General features: G+C 45.7%; 1 protein-coding gene across 1 annotated transcript in view; it reads right to left on the bottom strand.

Annotated features, from left to right (window-relative positions):
• Positions 1–27500, bottom strand: part of camta1b (calmodulin binding transcription activator 1b) — a 230175-nt gene that overhangs the window by 72524 nt on the left and 130151 nt on the right. Inside the window, exon 5 of the mRNA XM_076269177.1 lies at positions 1251–1386. Within this exon, the coding sequence (XP_076125292.1) occupies positions 1251–1386 (136 nt within the window). The remainder of the gene's footprint in view (positions 1–1250; positions 1387–27500) is intronic.

Below are 27500 nucleotides of genomic sequence, written 5' to 3'. Positions count from 1 at the left end.
GCGCGGCTGAAGTGCCCTTGAGCAAGGCACCTAACCCCTCACTGCTCCCCGAGCGCCGCTGTTGTTGCAGGCAGCTCACTGCGCCGGGATTAGTGTGTGCTTCATCTCACTGTGTGTTCACTGTGTGCTGAGTGTGTTTCACTAATTCACAGATTGGGATAAATGCAGAGACCAAATTTCCCTCACGGGATCAAAAGAGTATATATACTTATACTTATACCAATATAAAGCGAAGGACTGTGGAATATGTCATAGGGATGTGTCAATAATGTGGAATGTGTCATACTGGCTGATATATCAGCATACATCTCTAGGGTAAAGCACCACTTATATGCAAGCACACACACACACACACACACACACACACACACACACACACACACACACCTGAACAGCAAGAACAGGGGCAATTTGTGTTTAATTCATTTTCACAATTAATAAAGCAAACTTGGAGCCACTCCAGCAGTTCTCCCCCAAATAGTGCGGTGTGGGCTTCTGGGACATTTCCAGTGGTTCCATAATAACGATTGCGGCCCTTTGTAGCCCTCGCCTTGGAGGGCAGCGTGGAGCCCATGGCTCGATAAGAATACTCAGCGACAATCTGAAAAGGGATTTTTCTCCTTTCCGCCACACCATGCTGCTGAGCAGCTTTTTTTTTTTTAATAGCAGTCCGTGGACACTGCTGGTCACTGGATGCCAAAACCCTGTTCTCCAAATTCGCGCACGTCTTAAGGAGAGGGTCCTCAAGAGAGTTGGGGACTAATACAATATCGCCAATTAGGCCGCAGCTAAGCAGCTCTGCTCCTGGGCATCCACAGTGGACCCAGGCTGTTGTTTTAGCCCAGCACTCAACTAACTAATAAGAGAAATTGATTGGCCCGGGAGCACTGTCACCTGGCATTTCAGGCCTTAATTATACTGTGAAAGTGAACTGTTATCCTAAAAAAAAAAAAACCTGCGCAGACTGCAACTTTCGAGGAGCAAGGCTGCTAATCCTTGGATTAGACCTCAAGGTTTTACCTGGCTATGTGCTTGAGATTAGAGAAAGTCTACAAAGCAGATGAAATGCCTGTTTAACTGAGTACGGGGGGAAAACAGCGCGCTGCTTTGGTGCACAGAGAGAACGTCACAAGGCCGTCACAGGAGACGCGGACTGTGAAGTTGCTTTGAGGGAAAAAAAAAAAAAAAAACATGACCCGTAGAACCCAGAACAGTCCAGGCGGAGTGTCCAAACAGCCAAGTGTCCCTACCTCCACTCCCTGGACCTTCAGCTTCATGTGGTCCTCCCGCGTGGTCTTGCCATCTTTCCGCTTCTTCCAGCAGTAGCCGTCCTTCCGGTACTTCACCTTCTTCCGGTTGTACAAAATCATGGACCCATTCTGTGGCCTGGGGGACAACAAAAGAGAGCGAGAGAGAGAGAGAGAGAGAAGATAAACATTAGATGTGAGGAAGAGGGATGGGCTGTGTTCCAGTGGTTCAGATGACACAGCTCCCCAGAGGCCGTGCTGCTTCCATATGCACCCAGTGGCTCAGAGCGAACGCAGCCGCGCTCAGCACTGAAGGAGCCAGCCAGTGGAGGCCTCCACACAGGAGTCCACCACAGCAGACAAACGCGAGCAGCTCCTCTTAATGAGGAAGGGAGCAGCAAACCAGCAGTGCTCTGTAATTGGACACATGATGTTGCTCAGTGAGCTACATAATAGACTCAGCAATGCTACAAATGCATACACCACACAGACTTTGGCAAAGGGACAACAAAAGGGGGCGTTTTTCATTGAAGGTTCTCGTGTCGCCATGTGCACATATTTACAGAGAATTTCATGAATAGCCGGACGCATCACAGCATTGCACAGTAGACACAATAACCACTAATGTGCCAGTGTGGCTCACTTTTACCCCTCCCCAAAACATCTAAACATCTGATGTGGTCCACAAGCCTACTGAAGGTTCTCCTCTCTTGCCCTCTCTGTAAGATAAATATGCTGTTATTTTTTACTACCACACTGTATTTTACATTTTTGTGTACATTATATATTTTGTTGTCTATAAATAATATGTACATTGTCTGTATACTGTCCATGTTGTATTGTGCATTGGTTGTATATTCTTCTGGACTGTTAGACACACCGACAGCTGGCTGTGTTTTGAAGCTGGATTGTTAGGTGTGCAGGTCTAATATGCTGACGGTATGAGTTCCCAGCTGAGGGGAATACACATCTCTGGCAGTGGATGATCCTACTGTATGTGGTTTACAATAGAAATGATTTAAAAACCTCCAAATTTTGAAAACTGAGAAATATACTGTATTTCTGCGTTTTTCTGTCTTGCCTCTAGCCGAGGCTGAGGTTTTTGAAACTCGTTCCGCCGTGACGTTTTTAGTATGCAAGCGCAAAACAAATCCAGTTACATCCAGGCACAGAAAGCATATTAGTGAACTGCCAAACTGCAAGGTGACCTACCCACCACCCCCACCCAGAAAAGCACCTTATTATTTGCCAGCATGATATATCTATCCATGGCTCTGCGCGGCCGATATTTACTTGAAGTCTTTGTGACACCGTTTGCATCAGTCACAGTGCCAGCCCTGGGCTGCTGAGAGTGTTTGCTCCAAATGCTTCCTGGGGCATAAGTCATCGCCCACGACAACAGTCTCCGATACCATTTCAGGGTCTGTGCGGCGTGGCTTTTTTTGCGGTAGGTAGGTGCGGGGGTTGCTCTTTCTGCCTATTGTCAGTAATGTATCACAATGGCAGAAAACCCCTCCATTCCATTGCCAGCACGCTGTTACAAATGGAAGCCAAATCAAAGGCTCCCTACTGGATGCCACTCCAGCACGAGCCAGCAGTGTGAGTTATCACAGACAGGGCGCATTCATCAAGGCTGGCCGCAACAAGACCTTAATAAAATAAACGATTTTGCTTGTTTCTTAAAGCTCCTGAGAATCCATTAAAGATATTCTCCATCCTCAAATAGAGGTGAGTAATTTTTGTGTACTGTTTATTTTTTCTTTTTGTTTTTTTTTCTTGTACTTGGGCTTTTTATTCCTTTCATTTTTTAGTGGGGGCTAGGAGGTTAGGTTGGGGTGAGCATTCAGACGCCGTTTAAAATTTTAACAAAGCTATTTATGAGCACAGTGTGAAAACTATTCAACTCCTTCTTCTTTCAGGACCTGTGGGGAAGCCATTTTCTTTTTTAATTGAAGTCAGTTTGTTCCCGGAAAAAAGCACTTAAGCAAGGCTTTTTCGTGGTGGGCCTGAAGCACATTTATAGGAAAAAAAGGGAAAGCCAGCGAGATGCCCTGGTCCCCCACTCATGCCTGTGTCTGTGTGTACTTAGACGATCCAATTAATCTTATCTGAATTATACATATTTATGCATGGAGACTAGGGCAGAAAGAGCTAACCACTTCGTTATCTGACACGGAAGACAGGAGGGCCTTCTGTTTCAGCCACTTAATACATCACGAGAAAGGGAAAAATAAAAGGCACCAGAGTAAAGCGCATTCTTAAAAGCAGAAGATTCAGTTAGTCCAGTTAACCTCCACTCCCTCACACACACACTTTCTTTCTGTCTCTCTCTCTCTCTCTCTCTCTCTCTCTCTCTCTCTCTCTCTTTGGCTGGATTGTAAATAGCTGGAATAAAATGTTTCATTTTAACAGGGCGGGACTTGGATATTCAATGCACAGTACCGGTATGTGTGGTTAGGTGCATCGATAGAGATCCCCCCCCCCCTCTCCATATGTTGCAGAGGCATGTAGACATAAATGGCCCTCTAGTAAAACAGCAGATAAAAGATAGCACATTAAAAGTCAAGAAAACACTGAAGCACACTCACGTTTAAATACCAATAAAGCTGACTGATGCACTCTGCATTCTGCAACAGCTCAGATACATTGAGCCATGTGTGTATGTGTATTTCTTAAGATAAACAACGGCCATCGACTTCTACATTACGGGCAGTTAAAAGGGAATCACACCCTGCAATACACTCACACACATATCTGCATGCACACGCAAACTTGCATTAAGTGGACATATCCACTTTGACACGTCCCCAGAGAACAGCTTGTTAGGAGCCCTCTTGCAATGTTTACAGGTAATATGAATGCAGAGAGCACCGTGCCACATTCTCCTTGGCTTAGTCAATCAAACTGCCCCCCCCCCCCAACCCCCACCCCACAAACACATACACACCTCCACCTCCGTCAACTTGCATACCTGCTTTTTCACCTTCGCGTGTTGATCTAATAAACGTGATAACGGCGATGGTGGTGGATAACAAATGGGCCCTCGTGTACGCTCTCACCTCCTCCTGCTTCAATGTCATCAATCAAGCTCATCAATCAAGCGCACTGTTACCCGGCCCCTGGGACTCACACCTGTGTGTGTGTGTGAGTGTGTGTGTGTGTGTGTTGTCAACACACACACACACCGACTCACATACAGTATTAACATTCATGCCAGATGCCTCAATTGGTGGCAAGTGTATAATATCACACTGACAAAATGTGACTTGATCTAAACTAGTGTGTGTATGTGTGGGTGTGTGTGCTTGTCTCAGCAGGTGAGCTGGAGAGCATTGTACCCTGCATGTGCTTGCACTGCATGAGAGCACAAAGTCCTGTGTCTGTGTGTGTGTGTGTGTGTGTGTGTGTGTGTGTGTGTGTGTGTGTGTGTGTGTGCGTGTGTGTGTGTGTGTGTGTGTGTGTGTGTGTGTGCCACCCTCTGTCGATCAGTCCTTGCATGTGTGAGTGCATGTGTGTGTATGTGTGCACGTGTGTGTGTGTGTGTGCGAGTGTATGATTGAGTGTATGCAGAAAGCAGGGAGGAGGAGGACTCTATTAGCTTATCTCCCAAAAGCAGAAAGCGCCAGCTGTCGACAATCAATAGCGTGACCCTGGCAGCGAGCGCTCACCTCGAGTCCGCTCCTCCTCCTCACCCTCTCGGGGACTCTCACTCATGTGTGAATAATCGCCCGCTCGCAGGTGACCACCACACGCACCCCGCTGCCATACGACATGGCTGACGATAAGATTATCGCTGGAGCCTGGCTTGTTAATACACAGTAGAAGCTGGAGAGGTCGGTTGGATGTTTTTGACAGACATTCTTTTTTAAACATGTTTGCCTCTTCTAACTCTCTACATGCTCAGTAAGTTCATTCAAAGCAGAATGTCAATATTCGAGTGGTTTATCTTTCTTGGAACAGAGTGGGAAATCTTTGTTGTCTGCAGTATGCTGTTCTCCTTCTCTTTCTCTCCCTTGGGAAATGTGTCTCTTATTTATAATAGAAAATGTAGATGATGGCTCAAAACAGTAACAAATAAATTGTTTACTTCGTTGCCATAAAATCGTGTTTTCATTTGACTTCACAGTCGTGCACCGTGTTGAACTCACTATTGTTGTATGAACGGTCCCAAAGAGAGTTCAACGGCAAACTTCTCCCTCAGAGACCTGAAAAGGCCCTTCATCATTCGTGCCTTAGTGAAAAACAGACAGAGGGATCCTCACAGAAAGATTCCGCTGTGCGCTAGAAAGCTCCAGCTCTGGGTATGTGAGCGGAATGTGTCTGATGGATGTCTGAGTTTGTCTGTGGCACACCTCAATCCACCGTCTATCATCCAAATCACACTCTGGCACCCCCTCACTCTCTCCCTCCATCTCGTCTCTCCCTTCCTCCATCCACCCTTCCTCTCCACTCTCTTCTATTTCTCCATATTTTGTCATTTACCAAGCACGCATTGCTTGAAAGGTTGATTCTACTGCTGCTTTGTACCTCTGAGGGTTTTTTTGTTTTGTTTGGACTGAAGCTTTGAGTAAAGTTCAACATATTTCACACTGACAGGTTTACTGCAGGCTGATCTGGACGGTCCAGCCTTAGCTATAACATCCTGCCTGTGCTGCTCGTAAGCCAGTAGATCGTAGTCTCGTGTGGCACATTCTTGTTCAGCTGGGTTTATATTAGTGCTTTACCACTGACCCCCACCGCCGCCTCTTGTCAGTTCGCATTCTGGCCAGCCGTCCGTATGTGCGCAGACATTCGACCGCCTCTTCCCCCTCGACACAAGTCCAACCTGCTCGTATCTCTGACCTCTTCATTAGTGGCTCAAAGCCAGACCCCCCCCCCCCCCACCCCACTCTGTGACCCCCTCTAAAACAAACTCTCTATCCCCACAGACTAGTACCTTTCCTCCCATCTCCATCTCTCTCTTGTAAAATTGGCAATTTCTGGAGGCCTGACAACGTTGTTCTACCAACAAAGATGGGGGAGAAGACAGGAGCTTATTAGCCGGGCCTGCGACACGACGCGCCCACTGCTCAGGTTAATAACTACCAAACGGATTGGGCCACGGGCCCCACGGGGGGAGGGGGGGGGGGTCAGAGAGAAGGGGGAGGGGCCCGGCGTCAGCGATCATGCCAGAGGAAGGAGGTGCCGAGCCAGGGGCTTTGATCGCTGTGAGATTAGATTCATCTCTGAAATGATACACACGGCGTGGCATGTTTACGGATTTCATCCTTTTCCTATCCTGTCTATCCGACTCCTCCTCTCTGTTCATCTTCTCTCTCTCTCTCTCTCTCTCTCTCTCTCTCTCCATCGCTCTGCCCCTCCCCCTCTTTCTGCCTGTTTCCATAGCTCTCTCTTCACACCTCTTCTGTCTCTGATTCACTCTGTTGTTTCCTTGTGGTTGGCTGTCCATCCCCCGAGCTTTGTGTTTCTCTCACTATTACAAAAGCAGACAGTTCTCTATATATGAGCCATCTTACACAAAGTCCAACAAGCACCTTGTGTGTGGCACATTCCTTCATTACATTTCTATGAGAGGGAGCGTAAATACAATATCAGAAGTTTAGACCAAGTAAATAATAATGTGTCCATCAATTGATGCCAGGTGTGTATGTTCATGAACATTCTGGATGTATGTTCATCATATGTGAGTCTTGCTGATAAGCTATAGTTCTCCAGATGACTACTGTACATGTAATGGCACCATTCTGTCTTTCTTGGGAAAATAATTGTGTGCACTGAATATCTTGAATATGGTGATGTGCATGCAGGGTTGGGTCAGATTACTTTGAAATGTAATCCATTACTGACTACAGATTACATGGCAATTTCTGATTATAGTTACTTGATTTTTGTAATCTGATTACGTAATCCAGATTACATGTAATCCATTACTACCCAACCCTGTATGCATGTTACCATATCAAGACATACTGTACATATGTACGACTTGGTAGTCATAGTAGTAGAATTAGCAGTTGTAGAGTGGAGAGATCCCTGTTTTGGAGTGTGTGTGGCGAGTGTGATGGGTTTGGTGTGAGTGAGATGTGTGCGGGTATCATATCACCACTCACCACTGGAGTGTGTGTGTGTGTGTGTGGGTGTTTGTGTGTGTCTGTGTGTGTGTGTGTGTGTGTGTGTGTGTGTGTGTGTGTGTGTGTGTGTGTGACGGCCTGCTGAGGGGGATCAGGGATAGCCGCAGGGATGACACACGTCAGCATCGACACCACTTCAAACGAATCCCCTGGCATCCCCCACTCCAGTCAAACACACACACACACACACACACACACACACACACACACACACACACACACACACACACACACACACACACACACACTGACTCCTGATGGATACATCATCTATCCACGTCTACCCCTCATGTATGTCCAAGGGTGGGGGGTTTGGTGAGGTCTCTCTGTACAAACACACCCAACCAGGAGAACTGGAAGGACACTGCAGGTTGATGTTAGCTGTGTGGGACGGTGTTTTGAAGTGTACACTGCTCCGTTTCATGCTGTGTCTTTTCTAAGAAATGGCCTTGAAGCTGACGGGGGCTGATCAGACGGGTGAGTGATGGCAACACTAGTATGGTGCCACAGCCAGATGGAATTTCTGGAAGTTGTCGGTGACAAACTACAAACCGCCTAGACGGACAGAGCGACTCCAGATCTGATATATCTGCGTGGGACATCACCTTGCCTGCCACTCTCTCTCTCTCTCTCTCTCTCTCTCTCTCTCTCTCTCTCTCTCTCTCTCTCTCTTTTCTCCTGCTTGTTTGGTTGTGAGAGAACACAGGACCTATCTGGAATAGACATGGATTTTGGACCAGTGTGATTTTAGGCAAGGCATCTGATACTAAAAAAGGATCAAATCTAACATTCCCTATCACACACACACACACGCACACACACACACGCACACGCACACGCACACGCACACGCACACGGACACACAGTTGGTGGACATATCTGAATATCAATGACTGCTTCCTAGCTGGCAGGCTGGCTGTTATCGCTGCCTCTGATTTGTTTGACCCCCATTTCCTCCCTACCTCTCTCTTTGCCCAACACAGCCCTCTCTGGGATTGCATGTTCTTTCTCTCCCCCGCCCCCCCCCCCCCCTCTCTCTCTCTCTCCTTACACTAATGGCACTTTTCCAGAGCGCTCTGAGCGGTCAGTCATCATGCCAGGGCGCGCAGCGGTGAAACCGGCACCCAGACGGCGAGCGCATAAATTACCCCGGCAGCCGAAGGGACACTTGTGGGTCCGCTGCAGGAGGGGGACGCCGGGAGAATGGACGAGGCGCAGCGCTTGCCCCCCGCAGCGAGAGCTTTACACAAACAAGAGATGTGTGCAGGACATCCACGCTTCATTAGTTTGGCAGAGGTAAGGGTGGAAGAACCCCCAAAGGGGTGAACTGCAGAGAATTGTGGAGCAGTGATGGGGTTGGGTGGGGTGGGGTGGGGAGGGGTGGATGAGGAGCATTTGCAGTTTAGCCACATGCTCACAGTGAGGCTGGAAAGAAAGTGTACAGAGTCCAGAGACAGACGACGACTTCAGGTGGGGACACTGTCTGAATCCCCGAACGGCCGTTTGTCAGACCAAAGTAAACAGCTCCACACAAAACAGGCCACTGCTAACAGTCTAAATATCTCATTATATTTATCACTGTCATAGAGGCTGTGCTAGGTGCTAAAACAAAGGAAGAAAGAAAGAAACAAAAAAGGAAAAACCTCAAGACACCGGCCCTCTCTCCCAGAGGGCAGTAGTTAAACTTTCCCTCTTTTTTGTCCCTTTACGGCCGGCTTTGTGGTGTGCGGGCCATGACTGTGGGCTCGTAAAGCTCCGGTTCGGTCCCGCTGTGTCAGATTTATGCCCGTCGTTAAGCCAATGACACCCTCCGCCCATGACAACTTGTCATCGTGGGCGCGATGCCTGTCCGGACGACGAGGCAACATGCTATTAGAATTACGCTTCATTAGTGCGGATGTGGTCCAGCTACGAGGGGCTAAGCCAGAATGAGTCTCCAAAGTCTGTCCAGAAGTTTTATGGGGCAGGCCGACGCTGCTGCTGCTGCTACTGCCGCTTTATGACATCTGCTGATAAGCAAAAATTGCAATCTGTTTCGGGTAGCGTTCACTTACTGGGACAAGAGGATGGTCAGACTGTCTATGCCACCTGAGTCAACCTGGAATGGCCCTTGGATTCCAAAGTCAGGCAAGGTAAGAGGAGGCAACATCTGTCTGATTCTAAAATGATGATGTTGGTTCTATGGGCCTTTCAATGTTATACACATACAGCTGTATGTATTATATAGAGGTGATGAGAGTTGTTAGAGTTGTTGGCTAGTTTACTACATTTTCATGGTAGGCATTTGCCTTTGTGTGACAGGGAAAGACTCTGCAAGACTCATCCACCTGCGTACTTTGTTACAGGTTTGCTTCAGTAGTGCTGTGTTTAAATGCGTATTTCTCTTTCTCCCATTCCTCACCTTCATTCCCCTTCTCTTTCTAGTGACAGAGCCACAGAGCCACGCTGTGCAGATGAAACAAGCCCAACTCCTTTCATTGGAAGGACGAGACAAACCTTTATTTTACTGGGAGTCTTGGTGGGAGTGCACCTTCTCTCTCTCTCTCTCTCTCTCTCTCTCTCTCTCTCTCTCTCTCTCTCTCTCTCCAGTCTCTCTGATTATGCTGGGTGAAAAGCTGCTGGTGTCAGCGGTGATTCTGTGTTCTGTCCTTAAGCTCTCTGTCTGCCTGCTCTGCAGCCGAGGGGAGAGCCGTGGGGAGAAGCAAGGCGCCTGTCCCCTAAGAACGGCTCTACCCAAAAAAGTGATTTGGTTTTGCCAAAAAACGAGCTGCCTCTCGCTGCTGTTGTGCTTGTTGGAGTAAATGAAAACACATCCCTCCTTTTAGATCAGATGATTTAGGCTCTTGTCTGATTTGTTCATGCCCTGCTGCTAGTCAAGCAAACAGGCATGCTCTCCTTCATGCCGTGTGTTCTTCCTCTGAATGGATGTGGAGGTTTCGATGGATGTGCTGTTGTCCATAGGAAATGAAGGATGACCTGAGATTGGGAGGACTTCAATCACTGTATGTGAATCCAGCATGATGCCTCTCTGTGGACTCTCTGTGTCCCCTGTGTGTGACAGTGGCTGGAATTGATTGTGAAATCACAGGATGGCTGGCATGTCATGCGTTCAATTTTTACAAAGCAAAATCGAAAAAGCATGGAAACAAAATAAAATAATAAAACCCTGAATATGGTGTTGCACGTTGTCTCAAAGATTGAGCCAAAGGAAAACTGTCTGTCTGGAGATATCATCTGATGTCCTCCAGGTATTTGCATTTAATGCATATTATACATTTTATGAGCTCTTGCTGTGAAGCTAGATCCCCGCCTCGGGATCATTATGTCCCATAGGCAACAGTATTACTGTATGAACACAATGTATGGGACACATCGTCCTGCTTTTGCTGAACTGACTGAATTTGCACACTAATGCATATTTTGTGTGCTGTGGTCTTACTTTAACATACAGTATGTATGGAGTATTATGCAGGCCACCTTACATAATTCTTAGTCATGACTCCTGCCAGCAGTGCTTAAAAACTGTTCACCTACAGTATGAATACATAAATATGCTTTATATTGGAATTCAGTATAAGGCTGCTTACACTGAATGTCTTGATTTAAATCTCTTGTAACTGGGCCAGTAACGAAGGCCGTGAGGTCAGGGTTGATTTTCTTTTGCACCACTGTGGTTAACCAGCCCTGTTCACAGGCTGTCTAAACACCTTCAACAGGCTTAACGGGGGCTCCATGTCCTCCCTGAATATGTTAACACCTCGCCAACACAGTGCACACTCAAACTCAGACTCGCTTGCGACTCTTCCCTAGCCTACAGCCTTGAGGAGATTCAGCAAGAGATTTTGTTTAGTTTGTTTTGGTCTTCCAAGCTTTCCGTCTCCGTTGACTGTCTGCGACTCTTTAAATCTGTCAGTGTGTGTGTGATGTGTGAGGAGGACACACGCTGGGCAGAACCATTAGCCGCCACAGGAGATCACTCGAGTCATTCAGGGCGGAGTGGAGCATTCTAGAAACACTTAACGCCACATCGGGCAGGTTCTTGGGATGAGCCCCCCTCTCTGGCAGCTAAAACAGGCAAAACATAGTGCTCTGTTTTTTAATGTTTTTATCACGTCATGTGGCTACGCTGTGACCTCCACGGTTAGCATGGCGCACAGAGGTTACCTCATCAACAATGAGGGCTTCAAGGTCACCGCTGTAGATGCAACAAACAGATCTTTTTGGGTCAGTGAACTTTCACTTGGCCCTAACTAGTCATAACAACAACAACAACATCAACAACAGCGGCGGCGGCAGCAACCATAACAGATTGTCCTCTCTGATCCCAGTGATGAGTCACTGGGGGCCAGGAGTGGATATAAGGTCGTTATGAACAAAGGATTAAAGCTCCACCGGAGGGCAAGAGGATCTGCGAGCGGAAAAAATCTCACAAAACTTTACTCGAAGCTTCGCACAAGTGCAGTTGAGAGAGTGTGTGAGTTTCTGTGTGTGTGTGTGTGTGTGTGTGTATGTGTATGAGTATGTGTGTGTGTGTGTGCAAGCTACTCCTCCTCCTCATCCCGCACCCTCTCTCTCTCTCTCTCTCTCTCTCTATGTCTCTCTCTCTCTCTCTCCTCTGTTCTTGCCATAAGCCACTGCCCAAGCGCATTTCTATTCCACCTGTGTGGGGGTCGCTCAGATAGAGTCACAGAAGCAGAAAGGATTGTAATTACTCTTTAATTTATTGACTAATGGCCACAGCCTCCCCTGACAGCCGCGATTGTTCTAATGTCCCTGCCACCCAGACACCCGCTCTAGTCCTTTTTGGAGTCCATAACTAAAATAATTTATCATTACAAGCACATTAAATTGAAACATATAGACCATAACTGGTGTAATTTATATCATTTTGTGTCTATGGGCTTTTCCCCCCTCCTCTGCTCACATTCTTTCCCCTCAGTCTTCTAGAATGTGTGTTTGCAGGTGATTTAATGCTGTTTGCTCGTGCACTCACATACAGTCTGTCCTGCATTGTGCCTTAAGAAAGATCTTTCTCTGTGAGGCTCATTTATTTTCACAAAGTCATTAGGAGAGTACTTTGACTATGCCTAGAAGCAGGCATGTCTTCCTACCTTGTACACTGACAAAGGGTGACAAGTTATTCTTCAGGAAACATGACACTAGTTGTCTCACTATTGTTTTATGTGTTTTTTTTTTATCCTTAAATGTTTTCAACCTCAAAATAATCTTGAAGGACATATTTCCTCAAGTGCCCTTTCTCAATTGAGTCTGAATTATGCATAATTTTCCTCAAAGCCATGAGGACCTTTGGTGAGCAGGTAATTATTATGTAAATAAACAAGCACTGAGGGTGGTTCATATGAAGCGTGACCTACAAGGCAAACACTTTTATGATACTATAATAGCTATCAAAAAGTGTGTTTTAGGGAGACCTTGTTGTTGCACAGGTCAAATTAAAATGCATTGAAAAAATCCTTCAACAAATCTTTCCAGCCCTGAAGACAGCTCCTTGAAATTCAGTTTGTATGCCCGTCTAAGATGCGAGTGTGAAATGGTAGCGCAGTTCAGTTAAACTACTTGGAATGTAAAGCACCCCGGCCCGAAGTTGGCCTCATTCTAATTTAGACCATCATCATTTCAGGGGTCTCGCAGTCTGGAACTCTTTTCACATGTCAGATTCCCCCGGACTGATCGATAGAGCGCCGGGCGGCAGAGCGGGCCAGGACAGAAGTGGCTTATTCCCAGGAGATGGAGGGGGGAAGGGGAGGAGAAGGACACAGGGAACAGAGTGGCCACTTTCTCCACCCCCTCCCCCTCCACCACCAACGCCTCCTCCTGCTCCTCCACTATCATCGCTGCCAATGCCACCACATCCTCCTCCTCATCCTCCTCCTCTTCCTCCTCCTCCTCCTCCTCTTCCTCCTCCACCTGACGCTGCCGCCACTTCCCCCTGTACACAATCATTCTCCTCCAACCTCGCGCGTTCTCTGCCAATGACAGCCCTTGTGCGTTCAAAAAAGTGCTGGGCAGAGGCCAGGATTATATGGGTGTACGCAGGATGGGACTGAAGTGATGCATTGGGAAAAAGTGAGGGGGGGGGTTCATAGATACAGGCCAAGAGAGATGGAAAGAAAGAGGTGGATTTTTAATGAAAACAAACAACTGTTACCAATCACGAGAGCAGCCGAAGCTTATTTCCCCTATGCTAAATAAAGTGGGAGACTTATTGTGGAATTGTGATTGGAGACCGTAGAAGTCAGTCAGACACACAATATGTACCCACATTCAATTCTGTTGTTTGTTTGGTAATATATAAGTATAAGTATATATACTCTTTTGATCCCGTGAGGGAAATTTGGTCTCTGCATTTAACCCAATCGGTGAATTAGTGAAACACAAACAGCACACAGTGAACAGAAGCACACACTAATCCCGGCGCAGGGAGCTGCCTGCAACAACAGCGGCGCTCGGGGAGCAGTGAGGGGTTAGGTGCCTTGCTCAAGGGAACTTCAGCCATGCCTACTGGTCAGGGTTTGAACCAGCAACCCTCCAGTTACAAGTCCGAAGCGCTAACCAGTAGGCCACGGCTGTCCCAAATAATGAGGAGTATATTTAAGCCAGTGAGGGACCAGGAGCAGCTCAGGATCGGCTCAGTGAAAACTGAAACTGCAACACCGACGGCGAGCCAAATGCTCCCATTCAGCTAAAAGAGTGGATCCATTCATTCTGCAGCACCGACTCATTTACACACAGGCAAAAGTTTTATTCTTGGTCTGTCAGCAGGGATGGAAAAAATTCCACAGACACAAAGGCTATTTTAATCTGAGAAGTATGTCAGGAGAGAAAAAAAACAAATTAGTCACGGCGTTGCTTGTTATCTTATGAGTTATTAAATAAAGATGAAGGGAAAAAGAGAGAGATTTCAAAATCCACCGGACTGGCGGTGCTGACGCGATCGCCCGTCATTCTAATTAATGACATCTGAAGGCTGGGATAGCAGTGTACATGATAATTTAACATGTTGACGGAGTGCATCTCGCAACGTGTTTAAAGCCCGTCTTAAAACGAATATCGCGGAGGCAACAGCTTCATAAAGCCGTAAGAAAAACCTCCGTCTTGGATGTACTTTGAGAAGCATTTTCAAGCCACATAAACTTTAACGTCGTCTTACATCTGCCCACCCTCAAGGTCCTTCACCACAATGGAACATCAATTTGCACACAGACACACATAAAGAGAGGCACAGAAATAAGAGAGAGAGAGAGAGAGAAGAGAGACACAGACAAAGAGAGGGATAGAGAGGGACGCAGGGAGAAAGACAGAAAGTGAAAGGGACACAGACAGACAAAAAGTGGGATAGAGAGACGCAGAGAGAAAGACAGAAAGTGAGAGGGACAGAAGATTATTTTGTGTAAATATTCTAAAATTCTGTATTTTCTCAACCTGTGTTTGCTGAGGCGAGTCTCTGTCACACACAGCTGCAGAGCCGTTCCTAATCTGCACTAGAGCTGGCTGCTGCTGTACCGCTAATCTCTGCAGACAGAGAGCCTGGCTGGCAGATACTATCAACCGGCAAATCACCAAAAAAGCTAAGGCCCACGGTGGTAGGTGGGGGAGTCCTCAGTGGTCAGGTCATTGGTCAGTTCAGGTCTGCATGCTGTTCCCTGGCTCAGCTGCGGGAGGCGCTCCAACACTGACTCTCTCTCTCTATCTCTCTCTCTCTCTCTCTCTCTCTCGCTCTCTCAGGGGTCCACCATCCCGTCTCCCATCCCTAATAGAGAGCTCCTCTCTTCCCCTCTCCTCAAACTGGGCCCATTCACATGAGCTTTACTGGAGTGGTGCGTGGTGGCCATGAATGGGATTTCAATGGGAAACCACACTGAATCAACTGGCAAAAATCCAATAAGAAAATCACTAAATCTGACTCAAGCTGAATGGTCTATTTATCCAAAGGCACATATTTTAAAATGGGCTCAAATACACCAGCTTGTATCATTTTGAAAGAGCAGGTACATGCATAAGAGTCTCTTCATAGGAGACTCCATTTGGTGTGTAAGGGGAATACCATTGAAGTCCTTTCACAAACCCCGGGAAGGGAAACCTCTTTTGGAAGACTAGAAACCCACACAGCCGAGCTTTCCTACACTGCTCTCTCTCTCTCTAGAACCATCTCTGGTCTAAACAGCCTGCTGGCTGTGGGGAGGAGGAAGTGACCTCAACAACCCAACCACCCCTACCCCCTACACAGCCCCCCACCCCTCCGCCCCAAACCCTCCTCGGGCTGTCGGAGGCTGGGCTTGATGGATGGCAAGCATATGGCGAGGGGAGATGGATCTGGACAGGCAGCCCAGCAGGCTAGAGAAGGAGATTCAAATGCTGAATGAGACCTCCCCCCCCCTTCAGCAACCCCACCACTAGGCCTCTACCTCCTTCAATCCTCACCCTCTTACCTGCACACCCCCCCCCCCCCCACCTCCACTACATTCACCACCACCACACTGCCATGGCCCCATGATGGGTTATCACATGCTAGAAGAGGAGAGAGGAGAGGGAGTGCGGGAGGAGACGCGGGAGGTGAAGGAGACAGAAGGCAGACGGATGAGTGTGTGTGTGTGAGTGTGTGTGAGTGTGTGTGTGTGTGTGTGTGTGTGTGTGTGTGTGTGTGACTCAGGAGCGGCTGTGTGGCATCACAGACAAACATCATTAGTGCTTCAGGGTTGTGGCGGATCTTCCCTTTGTGCTTTTTTCATATTCCAGTCTCAAGCAACTATTTGTGAGGAAGAGTGTCAGACAGCATCTGGGTAAGAGGAGTGAGAGAGCGAGAGAGAAAGAAGAGAGAAGAGAGAGAGAGAGAGAGAGAGAGAGAGAGAGAGAGATCCCCCATAGCAGGACTCTTTTTCCCAAGCTTCCTTTCACCATATAAACTTGCTTGCATATGCATATACTCTGTCTACATTAACATCTCACATGTGCAGACAGACATTAAGCTATGCACGTGAGCATGTACACACACACACACACACACACACACACACACACACACACACACACACTTACAATCCTGAAAGTACACACAAGGGTCAAACATTTCACAGCACACAGACTCTTTGACGAAGGCTCTGTCACATACACATGAATTAGTAAACACACAGACACATACACACAGACACACACACAGAGGGAGACAGAGAGACACACAGACCCACACACACACAAGCAGGCTTTGGGTGATGCGTAGCAGACACACGGTCAGCACCTTTAAAACACACCGGTGCAAAAAATGATTCATCTCCCTCCAGGGGCTCCATTCCTCTCAGAGCGCCAGAAAGAGCGTGAAAGAGAAAGCCAGTGAGAGAGAGAGAGAAAGAGAGAGATGGAAAAAAAGCAAGTGAATGAGAGAAAAAAACAAGGGAGAAAGACAAAGAGAAAGAAAGAGAGAGATGAGCCATCAGGGAGCCATGAAAGTAACTCATACCCTCGTCATCACATACGCAAATGAAACACTTGAGGCTTGCTTCTTCCACTTGCAATATTGTCTAATAAACACGAAACAAACCATGCAATCGGTTAAGGAGTGACCTCTAGTGGGTGTATAGAAAAAGCTGCTTAGCTTTCCTCTCAGTTCATCAGCAGTAGTTGTTTTTGTTTACAGAATGTACTTCCACACAGTTATTTTAGAATCTTTGTCCCCAGCGATCCAAATCTGTACTAATTGTCTAGAGGTGTCATGTCTTTTCTTTCCGTATAAACAATGTAGTTTGACTCTGTGTTTTGTTATTTTTTAGGCATTTAGCATCATGTGTGAATTAATCGTGAGTGTACAGACCCACCATGATGCTGTGCTACGGATTCCAACCTGTAAGTTATATGTGAGTATTTCATCCACTTTCATTAAATGAACTAACAAGTCCCTTTTCAGAGGAGTTGAGCCAGTGTATAGCCTATAGGCTTAAAGACTAACCCATACTCCTGTGCTATGGATGTGTACATGTTTTATCGTCCCTCTATCGTCATTAATAAACTGCTGAACTGACTTTTTTGCCATTTATTTTTGAAAACACAATACAGAAAATCAAAGACGGCAACACAAACACACACCACCATCATCATCCTCAGAGCTCGGGACCCTCCCCAACCCTGTGACTGAGGGCCAGATGTACTAACGCTTTTGCGCTCACTTCAGGCGTATTTGTTTCGCAATGTGCGTGTAAAATCATTGCGAGGTATGTACAAACAGGCCGCAATGATGTAAAAGCGCAAACTGCCTGTCGCCGGAGCTGAAAATGGCAAACTGCGTTTTTCGTGTCATGCATATGCATTCATGGGAGGATCCAGGGGAAAGTGGGAGTTTAGCGTAAAAAGATGGGAGGGGAAGCGTAAAGAGCGCCTAATTATGTATTCCGCGGTATGTACAAAGACTGCTCCTGAAAGCGCACGTCTATTCTGCGCCTAAATACTTCCGCCTTGTAAAAACAGGTGTTAATCCAAATTGAAGTTCAATGCGTCAATAAGAGAACCTTTCAAAGACAACAGAATCGCTAACAGAAAAGCACCAGTTTTGTAAGTATTTGTACTATCAAAAGCAACCTAAACTTTCGTTGGCCTTTCGAATGTCTTACTTTCACTTTCACGTCATTCACTTAAACTTTCCTACTTGCTAGATTTGACCAATCTTCCATAGCCTACGTGCACAAGTAGTTTGAGTTGAACTACTAATCTTCATTATCGCCCTGCTTGTTGACATCCTACCATGTATGGTATTATTTCATGATCGCTAAACGTTTGATTCTTTTTAATGTTGTCATCAGTTAACTTCATTCAAATGCGCTTGTAGGCTCTGCCGTTCACTTGTGGACGTTCGTAAATTGCGTTTATGGGCGGAGAAAGGCAGAGACTGACAGCGTTCGCAATCTGCGGTTTGTCCATGACGCTGATAACGCTACGTTCGCAAATGTACGTACATCTGGCCCTGAGTGTGTGCAAAAAAGACAGTGTTTTGAGGTAGGTGGTTCTGTTCGTGGTGATGGTGGTGGTGGTGTGTGTGTGTGGGGGGGGGGATCACCAGTAGCTATGATCAAAGCATAGGATAAGGATTTCTCAGTGCAGGCTGCAGTTCAGCGCATTTAGCTGTGTGTTTAGACCAGCTCCCTGCTGCAGCTGAGAAAAGCACAGCTGTGTCTCCAGGGGGAGGCCCCACTGAAGCGGCCGCAGATCATTTAAAGCACGGAGGAACATGTGGCCTTTACAGCCCGCATGTGAGCAGCATTGCAAAGGCGAAATATGCTGTTTATTATTTAGTTAGAATGCCTCAACTCACAAAATCATATCATCCTGAATATATGATAATAATCATTGAGTCGACAGTATCTTCGTGCTTTTTAATTATCTATTCCGGCCATGCAGCCCAAACATGACAATAAAGGAACAAAATACATAGATTGCATGTGACACTAGGGAACATTGACTCTGCAGGACTACATGGATCTAGAAATGTTTTTATTTCTGACAACACAAATTACACTGCAGCTAAACACAGGCAAGATGAACTGAAATGTTACAACCACACCACAGTGAGATACAATTCAGAGAAATGGTATGGCAACACTATAAACATTCCTACGAACAAAAAAAAGCAATGTACAAATGCACACTATTAAGGAGACTGACAGAGATCCATTTATAATCTGTGTTCTTTGTGCAAAATAAGCAGAACCCAGGAGAGAAAGTGATATACTACAGCACCCAGTGAGAGGCAGACTTTGGGTTTAGTGGCGAGATAGAACATGAAATTTAAAAGAACCGTTTTTTATGAGATTCACGTCTTAGCACAGTGAATCACTGGAGAGCACACAGTGAAAATCCAAAAGATGGTGGAATGCAGACTTTAGGGCAAGAGCAAGCTGTAAGCTGAATTCCGTATGAAAATATCAGGGACAAAATGGCTTTTTCAGAGGAAAGACTCATGACCTCATGGGTTTTGTGATAAACTAAGCTCTTGGTCTATAATCTATTCCGTTGGTGCTTCTAACCTCGTCACACCGTCATACACCATGACTGCTCCCAGAGCCACCTCTGAACCTATGAAATATGCAGCTGGTCATGGGCCGTGTGAGCCAATCTGACCCCAGGTCAGTGATCTTGACAATCACAAATCAGTACTGCTGCCTGGTCTGGCAGGAGATACAGTACAGTCTGAATCATCATGTGACGTGAGTTAAATCAAGCATGATTCTTAATCATGCAATATGCATTAAATCCGATGTTAATGATGCCCCCAGGCAACAAACCAGAGGGGGTGGAGTGAGAGAGGTGAAAACCCACAGGATGCCTTGGGTTTCATGTTAGTCTTGTCAAAGATCAAATCAAACCATCTTTTCACTGAAGACATCTGATCGGGGGAAACTCGGAGGTCAAACTTAATTATGACACTTAGAGTGTGTTGGACCCCACCACATTTTCCCACTTAGTCCACTCAGGAAAATGTACACACACACACCCACATACACTTATATTGACTATACATAATCACTTAGTGAGCAGTATGGGGGGAAACAGAATGATGACCTTGATATCACATGCTATAGTGCTTCCTCCATACTATGACCATCCAGTTTTCCATGATCTCCTAAACACCTTGGATACATCAAACTTTTTGTTTTGTTTGTTTACGTCAAACTTTTTTTGTATGGTTACAGCTCACACCCAATACACTCACCCACACGCACGTATGGGTAAACACACCCAAACAATCATACTGACACAAACACATGCACGCACGCATTCACATGCAGGCATTCGTTGACTTCCTGCAGTAAGGCTATGCTGGTGTAATGGGCTGCCCAATCTCATCTTTTATGTGTATGTGATTTACTTTGTCAGCAGACATTAAGGCAGTGGGTGGCGCACTGATTCACAGGGCTCTCTCCTTCCCTCTCTCCCTCCCCCCTCCCTCTCTCTCTCCCCATCTCTCCATCTCCGGGCTGATCCCTCTCTATCTATCTGTCTCGCTCTATTGCTCTCCCTCTCTCTCTCTCTCTCTCTCTCTCTATTAGTTTCCATCTCTCTCCCTCTGTCATACTGTGTGGAGGAGAGTGTAATCACAGAGATGTGTTTGATTAAATGGACTGGAGGCCTATGACAGCACTCTAAAGCGAGGGATGCAGCGCGCTGACAGAGGATGTCTGACTATCTCTCTCTCTCTCTCTCTCTCTCTCTCTCTGTCTCTCTCTCTCTCTCTCTCACTCTGCATGTGTGGTGTGGTGAATGGGAGGAGCACAATAGTCTCATACCCAGTAGACTCAAACACATGTTTTGTTTCATGGTGTGAGATCCCCCCCACCCTTCATTTCCTTCCTTTGCTCCACACATCCAGCTCTCTCTCAGCAGCCCATCCTCTGCCCCTGGACATGAGGATGGGATGGGGGGGTGGGGGGGGGGTTCGTGGGGTGGGGCTGGGGTGGCACTATTTCACGCTAGCACCATAGCAGGAGCTCGCGTGCTCCATATGGGGTACAGCAAATCACAAGCCGTCGCCAAAAGACTCATAAAGCAATGCCTTCGCCGGGGTTGGCAATTAATTACCTTTAATTAAAAAGCCTCTCGACCGGCCCAGCATGGGGACGGGAAAGACCCCCATCACCCGCCGACTCCTCCATCGGAGGCGAGGCGTGCGCTTGGCACAAGGCTGCCCCCATGCAGCTGGGTTAGGAGATGAGAGATGAGCCAAGGCGCCACGGCTCTGGCCAACGCCATCAGAAGAGACAGCATCATAGCTCTGTTTGAGTCCTCTCTCTCTCTTTCTCTCTCTCTCTGTGTGTGTGTGTGTGTGTGTGTGTGTGTGTGTGTGTGTGTGTGTGTGTGTGTGTGTGTTTGTGTGTGTTTGTGTGTGTACTTCACCAGCCAGGATGGGTTACAGATAGGGAAATAGGTGGTAAGAATAAGAATTCTTAAGAATAAAGAGTGAAAAAATGTCATGTCACTTCTGACATCCTCCCTTCTAAAAGAGACTTCTTATTTCTGCAGCAAGTTTATTCATTGTTTACACTTAATCTTTTTCCTCATAAAGTGCCCTTGGGGTCATGAATGGCACCTCCAAATAAAATATAGTGACACTATAATTATCTAGTATGCCGCTTTTTCTCCCATTTGCTTGCTGTTTAATTAACAAACGATACTTATCAGGCGCTCTGGGAGGCTGTTTATCAATTGACAGTGTGACATGCTGCATATCTTTGACATCCCCCCGCTCCCCTAATTGAGAGGCCTTGAGGGATAAAAATATTACCTAACAACAAGACAAGCAAGCACAGCAGTGTCAAGATCTGATCCTTTAATCTCATTCATAGAACGAGAGGCCTAGCCTTGACTTGGTGCCAAATGTTCTAAGACTTTTGCGCCTCCTTTCAGGCGCGGGCACACACGCTACATTCTGCTCCCCAAAACACGTGTGAAATGATTAAATGGGCGCACTCAGCGTGAAGCGTGTTCGGTTTATGCACGGTCTACGGGACAAATGACATATGCATTTGTAAAGGAATCAGTTGTGGGAGGGCTAACGTGGGGAGTTTAGCACACAAAATGGGAGTGGATGCCGAATGTGATTAGATATTCTGCTCAATGTTTCCAAGGTCAGGCAGTTAACAAGAGGTCAATTTTGCATGGAAATTCCAGTGCCTCATAAGAGCAAGTGTAATTCATGGTAATGACTCCAGACGTTTCTCAAGCAATGGTAATAGTTACTGTAAAGGCATGTGATGAATAAAGTAGGCTACTTATTATTCAAATTTGTATTACACTGTGTTATATGTGTGTCATACTATTAGTATCAAGGTTGTGTTAGTGATGGCAGTAATATCCATATGGTCCATGGATTCTGGATTTCATAGTTATCTCAGTAGAGAAGTTGAACATCATGCAAAAAATACATCCTCATCCTCAGTTCTATACACCCACCACACGGCAAGTGTGTTCATAAATAGTAGTAATCTTAGTGGCATTCTGCTACCCTGTGCTCGAACTATATATGTACATCTGGCCTTTAATCTCTGAGTCTGTGAGACTGTAATTCTAAAGCAAAGGCTTTACATAAAAAAGTGTTGTCAAGTACATTACGTGTGTAACTGGTTTAATACAATGTTTCTGAGAATAACCCTAAGCTGCTTCAAGAGTCTTGTGGGTGTTCTTTTGCTTTGAATCTCTAATTGTGCTCTCAATGGACCATGGGCATTCTATCTTTTTCTCTGTTGCAGAACTAATTTCATCCAAATACCTACTTTTTCAATCAATAACTCCATTATAATCAGTAGTTGCATTTGGACAGCAGGAGACTCATTGTCTAAAGCTTAGCCATGCAAATTAGCTGTAGTCATGTGTAAATATAGTATAAACATTTTCAACTCATTAGATGTACCAAATACCGGTAAATAATTTTTGAAAATCGAAAAATGCCATCCTTTAATTTAGCTAGCACTCGAGACACAAACCTTGCTTTTGTCCACCATCATCATCATCATCATAATCACGTGAAATGTGAGGGTCTAAGGCGAAACTGTTTCCTCAAAGCTGAGAGGAATATAACTGGAGGTCGATACCTGGCATCAGGATTGCTGTTGTGTGGAGATTTCACCTTTATGACAGCGCACTAATCAGGGAAAGTCGACATGAGCCCATTTTTCAGCCCTTCAGCACGACCTCTGATCAGATCAGATGCCAGGCTGCTAATATATTCATTGCTGCTTAGCGTAGCATGACATAGTTTTCACACTTAAGTAGTTTTACTCGAAGTGTTTGTCAGAATAATTTGTGAGTGGTACAATATGTGTTGCCAGCTTGGAAAGCCAGCATGAACCCAAGCATATTGAGTGTATTGATACTGATTAGCGTTAGCTGTAGGTTTGCTTTGCAATGAAGGTGCCTTCCTCGGCAAAATCATTTCATTACTGCATGATGCATCTTGTGCATGCATTATGATATATACTGTATATATGTCTGGGATAATTCTAACACCTCTCCTGTGTATCTGAAATGAGATAAGGATAACTGTGTCAGTGCGGTGCACATATTATTTTTATGCAGAGCTACAGATGAGGGTGGTGGAGAAAAACAAGGTCACGGCTTCAATTAGCATGAATCAGGAGTGCTGATATATGATATGCCTGCACTGGCTAAAAGCATTGCCTGGACTGCAAACGATGCTTTATAGAGAATGTTTATCTGGGAGATTAGCTACTCAAAACACATATACACAGAACAATCTATTGTGGTTCCTTGCCACTCTAATAGTCATAGATAACTTAACTTTGGGAAATGAGGGCCCAATTTGAAAGCTCAAATGCATTGTGTCTTTATTGAACACTAGTTTATAAATGAGGAGTAGATGTAATGGACATCACTGATAAGCAGGAGGGTGATGTGAATGATTCAGATGAATATGTCTGGCACTGAAATTATCAATTAGGTTTCCATGATCAAGAACTAATGTTGTGGTGTAGTGGTAAGTGAAGAACATTTATTATGTTAAATTAATAATAACACAATAATTGGAATCTATGTAATTGTTGTCAAAAAAACGTAAATTAAGTGGATTAGTAGTCAGTTTGAGTACACATTGCCGGCAATCACAGTGTAAGTCAGACATTTGCAATTAAATCATACTTCAGCCACAAATCTGAGCACATCCTCGGAATGTCATTAAGAGTAGGCCTAATGAATATTAAATCTCTAGAGAAAGATGCATAATTCATTAACTGAACTTCAGGCATTTATACAATCAATAATGGAGATATGCAAAAACTATTGTGTGAGAGTTATTACGACATGAGAGTCATCGGAAAAGTTTCCCTCAAAGTCTGTGGCAGCACTCCCATCCTGGCCTACAGTCTAGCCTTTTACTCCCAAAGATTTATGAAATGTGCACTTATGAGTAATGCTGCATACAATTCTAGTGCATTTGTCAGTGAATTTGTATGTACATGAATACATTTGAATATTTTTAAATATTGGAGAATATTACAGTTTGTATCAACAATATTTTATCCACACCTTAAAATGCATTACTTTATTTAGGTTGAATGTTTGAATTGATGTTGACTTTTTTAGTTGTATATTGGGAGCCTGATCAGCTGCTAATCCGCCTTATTTTCATCACCATGTGTTTCCAATCACAAGGCCTTATTGGCCAATGATCCATGTCTATGCATTAAAACACTATACTTGACTTGTTTGCAGTTATATTTGTTTGTATCTATTTCATTTGCCTTCTGATCAGTAACAGTTGCAGCACTTTGTTAAATCAGATTTTACTGTATTTTAAAGGAATGCTCATACGGTAATGCTGGTCACCACAGGTGACGGCACAAGCTTTTGAAATTCCTAAAGGGATTGGTGTAATGGATTTAGGAGTAATCATGCACCATAGTAGCACATGTGTTTCCCCATATAATATACTAGACATGAACCAAACACAAAAGGCTAGTGTATTTGTTGTTTTTGTGCGTGCGTGTGTGTGTGTGTGTGTGTGTGTGTGTGTGTGTGTGTATGTGTGTGAGAGAGAGATTTTGAGAGCGCAACCAAAATAATCTTCCTTTCAGATCCTTTTCAGATGGGCCCCCCTGACGTCCCCACGCCGAGAACACAACCCCACCCGACATCACTCCATCTCAATCCCTCACGCTGCTTCGCTTGGGAGAGGGATCTGTTATTTCTTCCTCCTCCATCAGTTTTTTCCCCCTTTCTTTTATTCCTCCTCTGCTTTGATGCATCTGTGCCATGTTCCTCCACATCCATCACGCCCCTCTCTCTCCCCACCTCTCCCCTCCGTAGGCTTCCTTCTCTCTCTATCTCGTATCGACACCTTGCCATTTCTCCGACGCCTCTCAATCCATCATATTCAGCGGCCCATCAGAAAGGCCGTGTCGAGTATGATCTCCCCTTTCACCTCTTTTTCATCTGTCCACCCAGCCCAGACACTGACCTATGGCCTCAAACACAGATGGGGGCTGGCTGACCGTCTGCGGCCAGAGAAAGTTCAACGACTCCAAAATTAGATCTCATATTCTAGGCAGGGAATACTAGCAGCAGTAGCAACTTTATTTTTTATTTTTTATCATAAAGTCAGTCATCTAAGTGCACACATGTGCCTAGCAAAGATGACTCGAACAAATTAACTCACTAATGAACTCTACAATTCTACATACTGTATGTAATAAACAGTCAATAAAGGAGTTATAAATAGTTATCAACAAAGACTTAAAGCACTGAAGTTTTGAGCTAGAGGGCCTCATTTTGATTGCAATTTGCAGGTGCAGGTGGTGAAAAAGTTTTAGTTGAGGTGGCTTGACTCCCACCAACTTGAATGTATAAAATGAAACAAAAGTAGATGATGTCATTCATGCTTGCACAGGGGCAACAATAAACGGGCAAGATTGGTGGTTTTTCGCATGGCCTATCTTCCTGGGCGTAGGCAGAATGGGGACTGGAAAATCCACCCTGTGTGAACTTACTCAGCTTGATTTGGGCAGGAGTGGGAGAAGGACTAAAACTGGCAGGAGTGGGACAAAATATTAGTTTTGCAGTATGATGGGGTCTTGTGGCAGTGGGCAGCAGGGGGAAATTCATCCTGGACTTGGTCTGGGCTGGACTGAACCAAGTCTAGCGGTCAACAAGCATTGATAGTGATGGTATAAACCAACATTTCACACCATCAAGATCAAAAAGACTTTCAGTTGTATGTGGACTGGACATGCCATGCACAGTGCTGAATCTCCTCAGCTGCTTCTGAAGAAGCAGGTCACTGTCACACTCAATCTTGGCCAGCCTGCTGTCCACCCTGCCAACATGCCACATACTGACGGAAACACCAGCCTCGGAGCCACTCCCTCTTCTTGTCGTCTGGAGAGGGAGAGAGGGTGGTGGTGGTGGTGGGGGGGTGCCAAGCGGACTGTAGCGGAGCGCTGGAGCTGGCAGAGAGGGCACTGGTGGAGGGGTGAGGCAGGGTTGGAGCGACGGGCCGCCTCTGATCCATTATGGCATGGCACGCAATGGAGGAGCCACTCTCGCACACGCTCACTCTCAGCCGTACTGCACTGCACTGCACTGCCGCCCAAGCAGGGAGAACTCTCTCTCTCTCTCTCTCTCTCTCTCTCTCTCTCTCTCTCTCTCTCTCTTTGTCTTTTTGTATTTTGAAGAGGATATAGCCTTTCACTTCACTCTGGAAAAAAAAACCTCATAACCTTGGAATTCTGTTCTGAGGTAGGATGTTTTTTTTGGTAATAAAAGGAATGTCTTCGCTATTGGTCATTGGGGATAACTAACGCTCCTCACCTAAGCGCACTGGGGTCTGTGAAGAGTAATGTGTGTGTGTGTGTGTGTGTGTGTGTGTGTATGTGTGTGTGTGTGTGTGTGTGTGTGTGTGTGTGTGTGTGTACATGTGTGTATGTGTGAGTGTGTGTGTGTGTGTGTGTGTGTGTGTGTGTGTGTGTGTGTGTGTGTGTGTGTGTGTGTGTGTGTGTGTGTGTGTGTGTGTGTGTGTGTGTGTGTGTAAGAGAGTAATAAGAAAAGGACAAGATAGAGAGGACATGGATAGAGGTACAGTATGGGAAGATTAGCTCTAGTGTCTCTGTCTCCAGACAATTTGAGTAGACGTGTAAGAATGTTCTCGCTCAAAAAACAAACAACAATCAATACAATGTCCCACTGAATCCCTCATATCCCTCAGTGGCTTTCTAGGATACATCAGCTAAATGAAAGTTGTACAGAGGGCTTGTTGAAACCATTGTTATTCCTCTTCTCTAACTGTTTTTGTTTGGGGAGATGATGCATGTTATTTTTGTTCTTCTCTGAATGGGGGCAGGAAAAAAGTGCATGTGTGATTGTGTGTGTGTGTGTACAGTATGTGTGTGTATGTGTGCATGTGTGCGTGCCTCTCTCTATCTGTGTGAGTGTGTGCATGTGTGTGTGTGCGCCTGTATCTGTGTGTGTGTGTGTGTACGTGCCTCTATCTATCTCTGTGTGTGTGTGTGTGTCTGTGTGAGTGTGTGCGTGTGTGTGTGCACCTGTATCTTTGTGTGTGTGTGTGTGTGTGTATGGAGAGAGAGAGAGAGTGAGAGAGAGAGAGAAAGAGAGA

The sequence above is a fragment of the Alosa pseudoharengus genome, unplaced genomic scaffold (genome assembly GCF_046254945.1).
Source record: "Alosa pseudoharengus isolate Yale_2024_CS ecotype anadromous, Long Island Sound unplaced genomic scaffold, YU_APseudo_1.1 YU_APseudo_1.1_scf_5, whole genome shotgun sequence".
In the NCBI taxonomy this organism is placed as follows: domain Eukaryota; kingdom Metazoa; phylum Chordata; class Actinopteri; order Clupeiformes; family Clupeidae; genus Alosa; species Alosa pseudoharengus.
Note: the sequence above shows the minus strand (reverse complement) of the source record. Positions and strands in the feature narration are given on the sequence as shown.